General features: G+C 43.7%; 1 protein-coding gene across 4 annotated transcripts in view; it reads left to right on the top strand.

Moving 5' to 3' along the window:
- The first annotated feature begins 4,705 nt into the window (after positions 1-4,705).
- AMPD3 (adenosine monophosphate deaminase 3) overlaps positions 4,706-13,742 on the top strand; it is a 33,526-nt gene continuing 24,489 nt past the window's right edge. The window contains exons 1-3 of one of the 4 annotated variants that reach the window (XM_081013191.1): positions 4,706-5,051; positions 11,405-11,630; positions 11,785-11,980. In XM_081013191.1, the coding sequence (XP_080869317.1) occupies positions 4,979-5,051; positions 11,405-11,630; positions 11,785-11,980 (495 nt within the window). In that variant the 5' untranslated portion in view covers positions 4,706-4,978. The other 3 variants (XM_081013193.1, XM_081013194.1, XM_081013192.1) reach the window with 3 other exon arrangements.

The following is a 13,742-nucleotide window of genomic DNA, read 5'->3' as shown; positions in this document are numbered from 1 at the left end:
AAAATTAGCCAAAGGTGAAATAGCAATAAAACTTAGGACCACAGAATGTTTACATGCACACAGAAGATAATATCAAGGCGCATACATTCTTTCTGAGGCTCTTTGGAAAGTATGACCTTCATAAGACAATGTCACCCCCTAAATATGGGAAATATTAAAAATAAAGAGTTACAGGTTTCCAGAGTTGGTGCGGTATGTGAAGAAGCAGCAACCCTGTATCTATGATACTAAGGGACACGTCTACATACAATGTCGTTTTTTAAATGAACGTGCATTTAATTGCATATGTATTCTGAAATATATTGATGTTGATTCATTGATTTGTTTCTTTTCTTCAAGCTTGCCAATGCTGACAGCAGCATGGTGAAGCACCCTGGCTAGAGGGAACATATGGGAGAAAATTGTATGAATTTTAGGTTTACGTATTTAAAAATAAATTCAGAATAATATTTGTGGTTTTTTTTAAAATGATATTTATTAAAGTTTCAAAGAAAGGATTACATAAATAAAAAGAGGGGAAAAAAGAAAAAGAAACAAAAAGGAAAAAAAATACAAAATACAAAAAAGATAAAAAACACTTAAAAAACACATCAGTCTTTCCATGCCTTACATTTCATTTCCTTACTTCCCTGACCTCCTCACACATCCCTTTTTTGTATTCCAGTTCTGTTAGTTAATTCAGCAATTCCTTTCCCTCTTTGTTTTTGTCTTAATCCTTTAACTTAATATATTATAACTTTGGATTTTCACCTGTTAACAATCCATTTTTACATACACCTTTATAACATTACTGCTAAAGCCACTTAACTTCATTCTGACATCATTCTAACATTCATTAATTTTGCAGTATTTCTGTAAATACTCTTTAAATTTCTTCCAATCTTCTTCTACCGACTCTTCTCCCTGGTCTCGGATTCTGCCAGTCATTTCCGCCAGTTCCATATAGTCCATCACCTTCATCTGCCATTCTTCCAGAGTGGGTAAATCTTGTGTCTTCCAATACTTTGCAATAAGTATTCTTGCTGCTGTTGTAGCATACATAAAGAAAGTTCTGTCCTTCTTCGCCACCAATTGGCCGACCATGCCCAGGAGAAAGGCCTCTGGTTTCTTCAGGAAGGTATATTTATATACCTTTTTCATTTCATTATAGATCATCTCCCAGAAAGCCTTAATCCTTGGGCATGTCCACCAAAGGTGAAAGAATGTACCTTCAGTTTCTTTACATTTCCAACATTTATTATCGGGCAAATGATAGATTTTTGCAAGCTTGACTGGTGTCATGTACCACCTGTATATCATTTTCATAATATTCTCTCTTAAGGCATTACATGCCGTAAACTTCATACCTGTGGTCCATAACTGTTCCCAGTCAGCCATCATTATGTTATGTCCAACATCTTGTGCCCATTTAATCATAGCAGATTTCACCGTTTCATCCTGAGTATTCCATTTCAACAGCAAGTTATACATCTTTGACAAAATCTTAGTTTTGGGTTCTAACAGTTCTGTTTCTAATTTTGATTTTTCCACCTGGAAGCCAATTTTCTTGTCCAAATTGTATGCCTCCATTATCTGATAATAATGAAGCCAATCTCACACTTTGTTTTTTAGTTTCTCAAAACTCTGCAGTTTCAATCTATCTCCCTCTTGTTCCAGAATTTCCCAATATTTCGGCCATTTGGCCTCCATATTGAGCTTTTTCTGAGCTTTCGCTTCCATCCTTGGGGTTTTGTTTTCCAATAGGTCCTTATATCTTATCCAGACATTAAACAATGCTTTCCTGACAATATGATTTTTAAATGCTTTATGTGCTTTGACCTTATCATACCACAGATATGCATGCCATCCAAATACATTATTAAAACCTTCTAAATCCAAAATGTCTGTGTTTTCAAGAAGCAGCCATTCTTTCAGCCAGCAAAAAGCTGCTGATTCGTAATAAAGTTTAAGGTCTGGCAGGGCAAATCCACCTCTTTCCTTTACATCCGTTAGTATTTTAAATTTTATTCTAGGCTTCTTGCCCTGCCAGACAAATCTAGAGATATCTCTCTGCCACTTCTTGAAACAGTCCATTTTGTCCAAAATTTGCAATGTTTGAAACAGAAACAACATTCTAGGCAATACATTCATTTTTATCGCAACAATACGGCCTAGCAGTGAAAGCTCAGAATAATATTTGGCCTATCTAAAGTATCTATGGAATGCTGTAGCATTATGGTGATGAGCACAGTGATAAATTATATTGGGGCAAATGTGTACTGGACAATAAATTTTCTGCCTCAGCAAGACACTTTTAAAAACCACATTCATCTTACTAAAGGAAGCGCATGCCTTAACGCTTAATTACCAACCCAGACACAGGCTGACATCCATTGCCCATTTAGGCTTCATAGGCACACTTCCCCAAAGGTGCTTAGTCAGCAACTCACAAAGCTTCTCGGCTCTGCCAGGCTCAGTGGGGTGCAATCCATCCAATGTAGAAATAAAGTAAATGCTCCCACTACTCTCACCAGCTCTAAGCAAAAAAACAACACTGCCTGCAGTGGAACTGCAGGTAGTACATGATTTTTAAATAGGAGATGGTGGGGCTCAGTCTCCCTGGAGTCAAATGCTGTGGATGGTTGGTTCTGTCCTCTAATTTCAAGTGCATGAGGCCTGGCCATTACTCAGTAGTGAAGGGCACGAACTCTGTATATTTACAAGTCCCACATGCAGAACAGGTTGTGGAACTATATTCTAGGCACGCATTAAGTCCTGGCCAGAACCAGCCTCATAGAAAACTCTCTTAAGTCAAGTAACACTTTAAAAAGAAGAAGAAAAAGAACCAACTTTATTTTCACTGAATGTTATGGGGACTGCATCCAACAGAGTTTACACTGGCTGTGATCCAATGAGCTACTTTAGGAATGCTGGAGGGCTTGAGTATGCCTAGAATGGTTTTAATTTGAAAAGTGAAACACAGCACTACATATTTCGTTCCACACCAGAAATTTCTTTTGAAAGTCACCTCAGTTGCAAAAGGAGCTTGCAGTGTGGCATGGGGTGGTACTATTGAATTTCCTCAGCCCCAAGCTCACTGCCCTTGAGGAGGACCTCTAATATAATATATTCTATTGTTATGAGCTGGGGGTGGGCAGTGTGGATGAACCCTGGGTTCCCTTCCAGAACCTGTGATCCTGCGTCCATGACAGTAGACTGCAAAGGAAGCTTGTCAAACCAGTTCCTTTATCAAGGTAATGGCTTTGGCTGGTTGGTTGGTTTTAGCATAACCAAGTAAGTAATTCTGCTCAGCTTCATTAATTATGAACACAGAAATTTGGGGTCCCCTGCAAACCAGTGCAAAATGCTGCAAAACGACTGCAAAACTTTGGCACCGGTTTGGAGGAGATATCCAATTTTGGGGTTCATAGTCAATTAAACTATTATCTGTCCTACAACTAATGAGTGGGCCTTTCCCCAAGCAGCTCACCTAGCTTGCTACTTGACAGAACACTAGCCATAGTTGTGTGTAGGCTGGAAGCAGGCTAAAAGCTGCAGACAGAGAAAGATGTCTTGCTCTTCACTTGTTAGACTTCAGGGCTCCCCTGGAAACCTAAAGCAGAACCAAGATCTGTGGGGATGTTAATGCTGTGAGCCCCTCCATCCTATACACAAGTTTCTTATATGTGTGAATAAAACCATGTATCCTAAAATCAAAACAGTCAAAGAATCCACACCACAAGTAAACACTGGAACCCCTGGCGCCTCCCAGGCTCGGAGACTGGGGTGGTGCATGACGATATTTTCTGTGTACTGTTAGTTCTATGATATAATATAGAATCTACACTATACAGAGTTCTTGTTTTATAAATGAATGGAACTTGCTGACCCAGATCACACCGCCCCCTCCAGCTCCAGCAACCCCTGAACACATAATAGCAAGGAATTCAATCTCACACCCACCCAAAGTGAAGGTCGTGTAAATCCAACTGATGTCAACAGAAGAGCTATGTGCATATTTAAATCTCTCCAGGTGAAATCAACGGGCGTTTAAAAACGTTCCGCTTTGCCTAGATCGGGCCCAATAACGGCAAGTTACTCTTGCCTAATGTTTCCTCAAGGAGTTTTGGATGGGTTTCAGCTAAATCATGATAACGTTTATTACGACGCTAACACAGCATTGTGCGGAAGGATGCGGTCAAACCAGCTTCCTGCGGCAATAGGAAGCCTTTCTCTGGACGCGAGCCAGAGCCATCGCTTTCGGGTTGCCTTTGCCCGTAGCGCGCTTCAGCTCCCGTCCAGATGTGTGGACGGTGACTCAGAAGCAGCAAGTCCCACAGAGTTTATTTTGCAAGTCCTGTTGGCCTCAAAGGGTCTTACTTCAGAGCAGATCCCGATAGAATTGCGCTGCTAGTTGCTCCTCCATAAACGTGCACACGATTGCCGCCTCAGGGCTAGGGTGGCCCCGAAGCAAAAGACGAAAAAAGGCTCCTGAACCTTTAACAGACGCGCAGACTTTTTGCCGAAGAAGTTTCCTTTTCGCCACAAGTAATTAAAGGCGCAGGAACCTATTTCGCCTTCGCACGTCGCAACTTGGCGCTTGAATTCAAAGAAAGTGACGCGCGTCAGGCTTCCTTGAATTCAATGGTCAGGAAGCGACGCCACACTCTCCCGTGTTGACGCTCCGCGTTGGTTATCTGCCCGCAAACAGCGAGAGCGTCTGGGCCGAGGAATCTCTTTTCCTCTGGCTGCGAGACTTTCGGTGTCTGCAGCCGTGCGAGGCGCTGATAAGCGGGGCGCTCAGGAGACAGGCGCCCTCTCGGCGCAACCTCGGGGAGACACACGCTACTACTGCAGCCCAGGTTACGAAGCGCCTCGGCCGGGAAAGGCAGCTTCCCCGCAAGGCGTGCCTGCGCGGCCTGGCGCCCTCTCTCCACCAGAGGGACTGAGCCGGCGGCGCTTAGTAACCTGAGCCCTCCTCTTCCTTGGGAGAAGTTTCATGCTGGCGCTGGAGAGGCTCGAGGAGGAGCTGCCACTCCTGTTGCTGCCGCGAGAGCGAGGCGCGGAGAAAGGTGGGTGCCCGGGAATTGGCTACCGCTCGACATTTTCCTGACAAACCATCCCGCCAAGGACACCCCACTGAGGTAGATTCGGCGCAGCTACGCCTGGTGTGTCTGTAAATTGCGTGTTCGCGCGCTCTCTCCCCCGTTGCCACTCAGTGCGCAGGGCAAAATAGGACAACGGAGGGGAGTTTCAGCGCCGGGTGAGCATCCCGGGTGAAGCAGCTCCGAGAGGCGCGGGAAGGGAAAACGGGGCGCCCCCGGGAGGGGGGATGCGAAGCGGAGAGGAGACGAGGCAGCCCTTCCTGCGCCTCCGCGGGAAAGGCGCGCGCTAGCGGGGAGCAGATGGCGCCTGCTCTCGCCTCGCCAAGGATGGGGCCGCCTGTGCCCAGGCAGGAAGCAAAACGTTTCGCCCCCGTCAGGTTGAAGCCTGACCCCTCTTTCCACCCCCCACCCTCGCCGCCCAGTCCTTCCCGGGCTGGGGAGATGACCCCATCCCAGAACAGGGGCGGGCGGAGCGGGCAGCGGGCATTGCGCGGCCGGCCTCCCTGCCTGGCTGTGCTCACTGCGGGAGCTGCAGGGCGCAGCGGGAGTGCGGCAGCAGCAGCTGCTGGCTCCGGCGGCTCCTCCCTCTTCTGCTTTCTCCTCCGGCCAGCCGGCGACTGACTCCTGTCCGCTCTGGCTGGGGGAAAGAAGGCTCCTTGCCTGCCGGCCGCGCCGGCGAGCCTCGGCGAGCGTCTGCCATGACTTTCCCCGGGGCGCTAGGTAAGTGGCGGCTTCTTTCCAAGCAGGAAGTGAACGGGGCGGGCATGCAAGAGCTGACCTTGCCGGGTAGCAGCGGGTTGCAGCCGCCGCCAGAGCCGGAAGAAGCTGGGCTGGCACCTGCAGCAGACGTGCTCGGCCGGGGAGAGCAGCCTGTATCCTTGGCTCCCATCACTAGGAGGAAGACCCGTCGCCTTCCCTCCCAGCTCCATCGGCTCCACGTCCTCCCTACTTTCTTTGCCACAGCAGAATAAGACTCATTTCCATGGCATGCGCTCATGAAATATTCAGGATCCCCCATAGCTGGGTTCCTGAATCAATCTTCTGAAAGAGGAAGAACGATAACAGTTCCTGAAGAGGTTGATTGAGGACAAGTTATTTACCTATCCTGGCCCCCCCTCCAAAAAAAATCCCGAACAGAAACGAACTAATACTTTATTCTTATTTTAGAAAAAACCATTCTGGAATGCACTGACTCATTTAGTTCCCACAGTTTCCAGTTGTAGCTTTGGCCTTATTCATCTTGTTGCTCTGCTTCTCCCCTCCCAAAACAGAGCAAGCCATTTTTGGATTTGGAAATCATAGTAAGTTTCTGGATTTTGCTAGTTTGGTAAGAGCACATAAACTGATGTGCAGGGACATCACCTAGCCTAGTTCGCTCCTTGATTCTTCAGTACTGCAGAGAGCTAGCCTTGCATGTTTAATTTATTGTATATCGCCTAGAGAATTTATATGGCGAGGCAACTAATAAATGTCAAAAATAAATAAGTGTTCACTGAATTCAAATAATAAATTAATAAATGTATTTATTACTTGCCCTTCATACTAAGATGCCAGGGCAGGTCACTACAATTTAAAATGCAACCTTCCAAACAGTTTGAAATGAATTACAATTACAAGAATAGGGTGGGTCTTTAAAAAGTACATTGCAAGTGTCAAAGGCCAGGGTTGAGAGACTGCATAGTGAAGGTGTCAGACACTCCTCTGGGGATAGAGTTCCACAGTTTATGGGATGGCTCAGAGAACACCCTCACCTGGATCACACACACCACCTCTCTAAGGGTGCTGGAAGTACCAAGAGGGAACTCTCTGCTGATCTTAATACCCAAGAGGTTACGTAGGGAAGGATGTGGTCTTTCAGTTATTTGGGGTCTAAGTCTTTAGGGCTTTAAACATTTCATGAGCATCTGTGCCCAGAAACAAACTGGCAACCAACTCAGCTGTTTTAGAACAGGGATTTAGATGAGATACTAATGGAACCCAAGGCTGTAATCCAGCTGCTGCATTTTAGAACATTTGAAGTTTCTGAGTCATCTTGAAGGGCAGCCCCACACTGAGCGCACCACCATAGTGCAGCCTGGAAGTTACCAGAGCATGGAGTACAGTAGCCAAATAATTTTTGTCAGGAAGAGCCATAGCTGCCAAACTGTAGCTGTAGCTGAAAAAAATGTACTCCTAGTCACACCTTCCAGAAGTGTGCAAGCCCATCCAGAACAGTCAGTCCACGTCCAGCCCCCGCATCCTGGACTTGAGAACTCAGGACATGAAACACATCTGTCTTTTCAGGATTCAAGTTTAGTTAATTGGTCCACATCCAGCCCACTGCTGCCCACAAGAACTGGTCTTAACACCTTAACTGCCTCTCCCAATTCTGATGGAACAGAGAGAGTGAGAGCTGGGTCTTGTCTGCATAATGATGATACCTCACTCCATATATCCTGATAGTATATCCCAGGTGCTTTGTATAGGTATTAAATAGCAGGAGGACAAGATGGAACCCCTCCCAGGTCTCACAACTCTGTCTGAATCTCTGCAATTCTGCCCCTCTAGTGTCTCAGTGTTGTTACAGCAGACCTCCAAATGTGTCAGAATGCTAGTCTCTTGGCCAGATAACAAAAGCCCATTCACCGCTTGGAAAAGCTCAGCTACATAGCTACTTGTTGATGCACTGGTGGCAGAGAAGTAAAGTGTTTTTTTGCCGCTGCTATGAGGAAACTAGTGTTTGTTCAGGGTTGGGTTAGGATTTGCATCACTTGCACTCTTACCTACCAACACTGCTTCATTTCATGCTGGTTACTAGAATACCAAGGCAACCTAAGTGCTCCACAGAAATGGTGAGGGCACCCAGGAATGGTTGTGTCAATGGCTCTATGCATTTCACCATTCCATAGTGAGATGAGAGCCTCATTAGGTGTACCAGCCATGTCAGCTGGAAAATCCCCCGAAGCATTCAGGTTTCCATAAATCTCCAAGGGTGGGGAATCTCACATCTTGCAGAGTGGAGTAGCTGTGTTCAGCTTTAGCAATAGTAAGAGGACATGGGTTTCTTTATCCCTACTTTCTTGCTTAAAGGAATGCAGATTGAGACCTTGGATGTATAGTGGCAAAAGAAATATTTATTTCAGTCTACAGCAGGGGTGGGGAATCTGTGGTCCTCCAGATGTTGGATTCCAGCTCCCATCAGACCCAGCCAGATGGGCTAATGGTCAGGGATGATGGGTGTTGTCCCACAGGTTGCCCATTTTGAAAAGACTTCCTGGGACACTCAAGACCTTTGGTCTGAGCAATAAAAGACACCACCTGTGTTACAAGACTTGATTGTTCTTGGTGGATAGTTATAGACCTGGACTTAGACCTTGTACAATATGTTGGTTACAATAGACTTAGCAGAAAAGCCAGTTAGAAACCTTGTTGCAGAGACCAAAAAAGGGGGAGGAAGGGAAGGGAAACATCCTGTGCAGTACAAAGAAATGGGAATGTTGAAATACTTTGGCACCTTATTTATTAGCAATCACTAGAATATATCAACATGTAATGTTTGAAATTGTTCTTAGACTGAAAATAAATCATTTCCCAAGCAGCCATCACAGCTAGTAGCTATTAATAGAAGATTGTTTCCCATTTAATAACAAGCTCAGATGCCAACAGTTGGAAAGTGGAGTCATGCATGTAGGAATAGCATCACATAAAGACTGTTCCAAGTTACACAACTTTTGGGAATGATTTTGTTTTCAGGATAAATGTTTTCTTCCTCGTAATCAAAGCAACGCTGATTGTCTGGGTAAGGCTCCTAATAATACTAAGCCCTTAAAAACCCTTTGATTTCAACAGGAGATATTTCAACACATGCTTTAACACTTTCACTGAAATTAATAGGACTTTAAAGTGGTTAGAGTTCAGCCATGCCTTTGGCTTTGAAACCTGGGATAAATTTAGAATTCAATGCCCAGACCTACATTTCCACACAGGGTTTTAAAAAATAGTTTATTAGTTCGTGAACATTTTTAGTAGGTGTTAATAGAAACATTGGCTTCATGTAGTAACTGACAAGTACAAGGAGTTTCAGATGCATTTAAAAAATTGAAATTAAATATTGCAAGGTAATATTCCAGAGTAAATATTATATAGCTTATTTAAGAAGAATGGTTGATAAAAAATGGACTTTAAAAAGGAATGTTATGGAGTTTTCTTTGTTACTTAAATTAAAGCTATTCATGAATGAAGGTTGTTTTGGTTTATATAGAGAATGCAGTAAATATCTTATGGGGGAGGGAAAGCTTTTTAAAATTACTATTAATGCTGATCTTTCTCTTTCCCCACATAGAGTTTAAAGACAGAATATAATCTTAGAGATTCAGTTTAAACACTCTTCCTCTTATAAACACAAATTATTCCATTGCAAAATTGCTTGATATTTATGATAGAAAAATGGTATGAATTAGAATGATGAATATTTGCTATCATTTGAAACCTTCAACCGTTTGGCTGTGAAAGAATGCTAGGAGGGCACCTGAAATAATAAACAAACAATTTATTATTTATATTTTGCTCTTTTACAGTCACAACCAGAGTGGCTAGCTGCGTATATAAAATTCAACCATAAAATGCAACTAAGTTGGTTTTCCTTAAATCAAACGCAGATTTTAAAACACAAGATACAATTCAGACTGAAACCCAGGCAGTAACAAAATTAAATATGACTTCAAAAGATTAAAGACCTGGAGTGAAAGAGATGTTTTCAAATTCTGTTAAATGATGTCTGTACTGGGGGGCTGATGCAGCTCAGTTGGAATAATGTTCCAGAGCTGTATTGGCACCATTTAAATGGTACTGTTTCTCATGCTGTCTCATGATGACACGGAAGTGGTACCTCCGAAGCTGATGCCAAGGGCCTGGTAGCTCATAAATGGAATTCAGTGGTCCTTAATACAATCTTAAGACAATCTGGTTGTAGACCAGGGTGGCCCTATTTTTAATACCACGTGGATCACAAGACTACTTTGACACAGAACCCATGCCACTCCCTGCCTTGTCACCCAAGGGAGGAGCTGGGTTTTGGTAAGGAGGCTTGAGGCTCTGCCAGCTTCCTAGAGCTCTACCACCTTCTTCACAAAGCTGTGCTAAGTCCTAAGCACAGAGGTGCACAATACAAGGAAAGATGAATCAGCATTAATGCTTAAACCTGTTGAAATCAGTGCAATTACTCATGTCTGATGAAGGATAAATCTGGTTAAGTTCAATGGGGCGGGCTTCCAGGTAGGTGTAATCCTGTGCCACTTACTTGGGGGTATGCCCTACCGAACTCAGACTTATTTCTGACATGTATAAGGTTTGCATTGCTGTATGCCAAATACGGCTGATAGTAGATGCAATTTAACGTTGGCCTGTCCAGTTCAGCTTCATTTATTTCAGTAGGACTGAGGTGTGCCTAATACATGCTGGATTGCATTCATTATTTCTAAGTTTTACTAGTTTCCGGTGGATATTGCACCAATTCACACAGCCAAATGGTTGAGAAAATACTGTGCATCTAAATTCAATACAGCGTAAGTCAAAGCAATCACTGCTCACCCCAAAGCTACAGTGCCCTCCCAGAGCTGCTAAAAGTGAGTTGAGTGGTGCTATGGTAATTGTGGATGGAGTTGTGAGATGGGTGCTTAATGAAGGAATCATTCAACCACTTCATCACACATTGTACTTCGTATAAATAAGCTAAATTTGTGTTCTTTGTTTAGTCAGCCCAATTCATGAAAATTGACTTGTGCTTCAGTAATTGCCACAATCTAAAACTGTGCTGTCTTGTTTTATGTGCCCAGTGAGTCTTCTATTTTCTTCCGTTGACAGCAGCCTGCTACACGGTTTGAAATGCCTATTTTGTAACTCTGGGAAGTTTCAAATGTGATTTCTAGGGCTGATGTTTGGAAAGAGTGAGAAACTCACAGTGCTTTACACTTGCACACAGCTAATGAGGCTTATTTAAAAAAATGCATTCAAAATGTTTAGGATTGGAGTATAGTGAGCATAGGCATCAGAATCAAAACTAGAAAATTTGAAATACATCATGCAGGAGTGAGTAGAGCATTTCTTCATCTGATTTTGAAAATTCTTGTTGAGTAGTCCTAAGCTCCAAAACTGGTATTGCCATATAAGAAAATTATTGCTCTGGTGACTGTTAAAAAAACATAGTGTTCACTGTAAATCATTACAGTGGTGTAAAATTGCACAAATTTTTAATGACTCTAGGATTAACTAAAAGGACAGTGATTTATTTTTGATAACTAACTGTAACATGTAGCCTATAATTCCATATTTTCCCCCCTTAGCTGAGATGCCCAGACAGTTCCCAAAGCTAAACCTCTCTGAGGTTGATGAGTCGGTGCGGCTTCTAGCCGAAAAGGTTTTTGCCAAAGTTCTTCGAGAAGAAGACAGCAAAGATGCCTTGTCACTATTCACCGTGCCTGAGGATTGCCCTATTGGGCAACAAGAGGCGAAAGAAAGAGAGCTGCAGAAGGAGATGGCAGAGCAACAATCATTGGAAACAGCAAAAAGGTTTGTTCGATGACAATGCAGAAGTAACTTAAAGTCTTTAGTTAATATGCATAATGGCAGGACATTTTTGAAGTAAAATTTAACCATAAAGCTGATTTTGTTGATCTCGAGATGTGTCTTACTCACTTACGTGTTATTTACTATGGAAACTTAGGAAGAAAAGTTTCAAGATGATTCGGTCCCAGTCCTTGTCACTGCAAATTCCACCACAAGAAGTGAGAGCTCTGTCGGACACCCCAGTAGTGTCTCCTCCTACTCCAGTGCTTCCAGGTTCTTTGCAACCCACCCAAAGGATGTATGATGTACCAGAATTTCAAAGAGTTACAATTAGTGGGGATTACTGTGCTGGGGTAAGAAATCAGTCAATTTTTCCTTTTTTAGAGAGAGAGAAAGGGGGGGGGGGAGTTAACTGTTGTGTGCTTGTGTAATGTGAAATTAAATTGTTCTTTTATAAAGCCTATATTTGCCTAGTTACTCTAGAGATTGTATTTCAGGGCTAGAGAACCTCTAGCCTGCCAACCCCCTATTCTTTGTCACCCGTAAAGCCATTTTGACCCAGCCATGCTCACCTGACCTACACCTGTCATCCGTTGCGGGGCAGGTAAACCTGGCTCAGCTGAAAGGGGTTTGAAGGCACAACTGATGGGCAGTGACTGCAGAGGGCTTTGCAGGCACTGCCAACCAGCTGATCATTGGGTCTTTCATAGAGATGTGAAGGCCCAGAAACCAACATTTCCCTTAAATTCTCTCCCCTCCCCATTCTTTTTCTGGGCCTTCACATCTCTGGTCTTGCAGAGCACTTTGCAGTGGGCTTTGCAAAGCACTCAAACTGGTTTCAGAATGTGCAGGCAAAAAAAGGACCACTTGACAGCACTGTGATCTCAGGTGACTGAAGGATAGTCACCCAACTCACCTGTCAGATTTGGCCCACAGGTGGTAGGGAAGATAACAGTCTTACTTGTTGGTCAAATTCAGTTCCCCACCCTGCTCTGTTCAGTAGATGTGTAACACTTGTCAATTAACAAAAACACGATACAGTATTACCATCTTGCTTTGGAATACAGATATACATTATCACCTGTGTCGGATGTAAGATAAAGAATGACCTGCACAGGGATCAAAGGAGGCCTTTATTCTCTCATCCTCTTTTCTTCCTGGCCTTCAGTTAGGGGCACAAAGAGCTGAGCAGATTATAACATGCCCAAATAATTACCTGGAATAGGAGGCCCATGCATACCTCCCGTGGTGACTTCCATATTCCATTTGTGCAGGTAGGCGGTTTCTTCTTGGTGTATATGTAGCCGGTGCACGTGTGAAGCAGCACTTGGCTCTCCAACTTCAGATAATGATCAGACATGTTGACATGAACATGTATTGCTACCTGGCAGAGAGCTGAGGTAAAGGGGTTCTCTTATCCCAAGTGATTGTACATCCTGTCTGATCACATTGCTATCATTTCCAAAACTACTATATACAGGTAACTCACATCTTACGCGAGGGTTTCAGGGGCCCACGAATAAACGCAAAAACACATAAAGCAAGGAACCCCTGGAACTGCCTACCCAACCCGCTGCAAGGTGGAGGAGCGCTGCTCACCTGGCTTTGGGAAGGCAGCGCGAAGGCTCTGGGATGCTGCCAGAGCCCGCTTGCTCTGCCTTCCTGAAGTTGAGTAAGCCTGTGCTTGTAGCTATGTGTGAGTGGGTGGAGAAAAATAAATAAATGGAGAGTGGGTTTTGTCCACTCTCCATTTATTTCTTCCCATCCGCCCCCTCTGTTCAAAGCTGCAAATATGTAGGTAAAAGAAGCGTAAGATGCGAGTTAAGTATATATCCAGGGTGCTGGTAACCTGGGTTAATGTACATACTTTCTTAAAAGCTTCAAGATGCAGCTAAAGTTCACCATTACATTACTGATCTATGTAGGGAAGTATTAAGACACAGGTGGATCTGTGCATGAAGTATTTACATGCTATCATAAGAAGCCTTTTGCTTCATCTGGAGGTAAATGCATGAAGAATTTTGATTGACAATGTAGGGTAGATTTGACTGTTTCTATAATGGTTTGGTTCACTGGTCCTCCTAAATGAAATTCTAACATTTGTAGGCTATATTG

The sequence above is a fragment of the Podarcis pityusensis genome (assembly GCF_964106645.2).
Source record: "Podarcis pityusensis genome assembly, chromosome: 1".
In the NCBI taxonomy this organism is placed as follows: domain Eukaryota; kingdom Metazoa; phylum Chordata; class Lepidosauria; order Squamata; family Lacertidae; genus Podarcis; species Podarcis pityusensis.
Note: the sequence above shows the minus strand (reverse complement) of the source record. Positions and strands in the feature narration are given on the sequence as shown.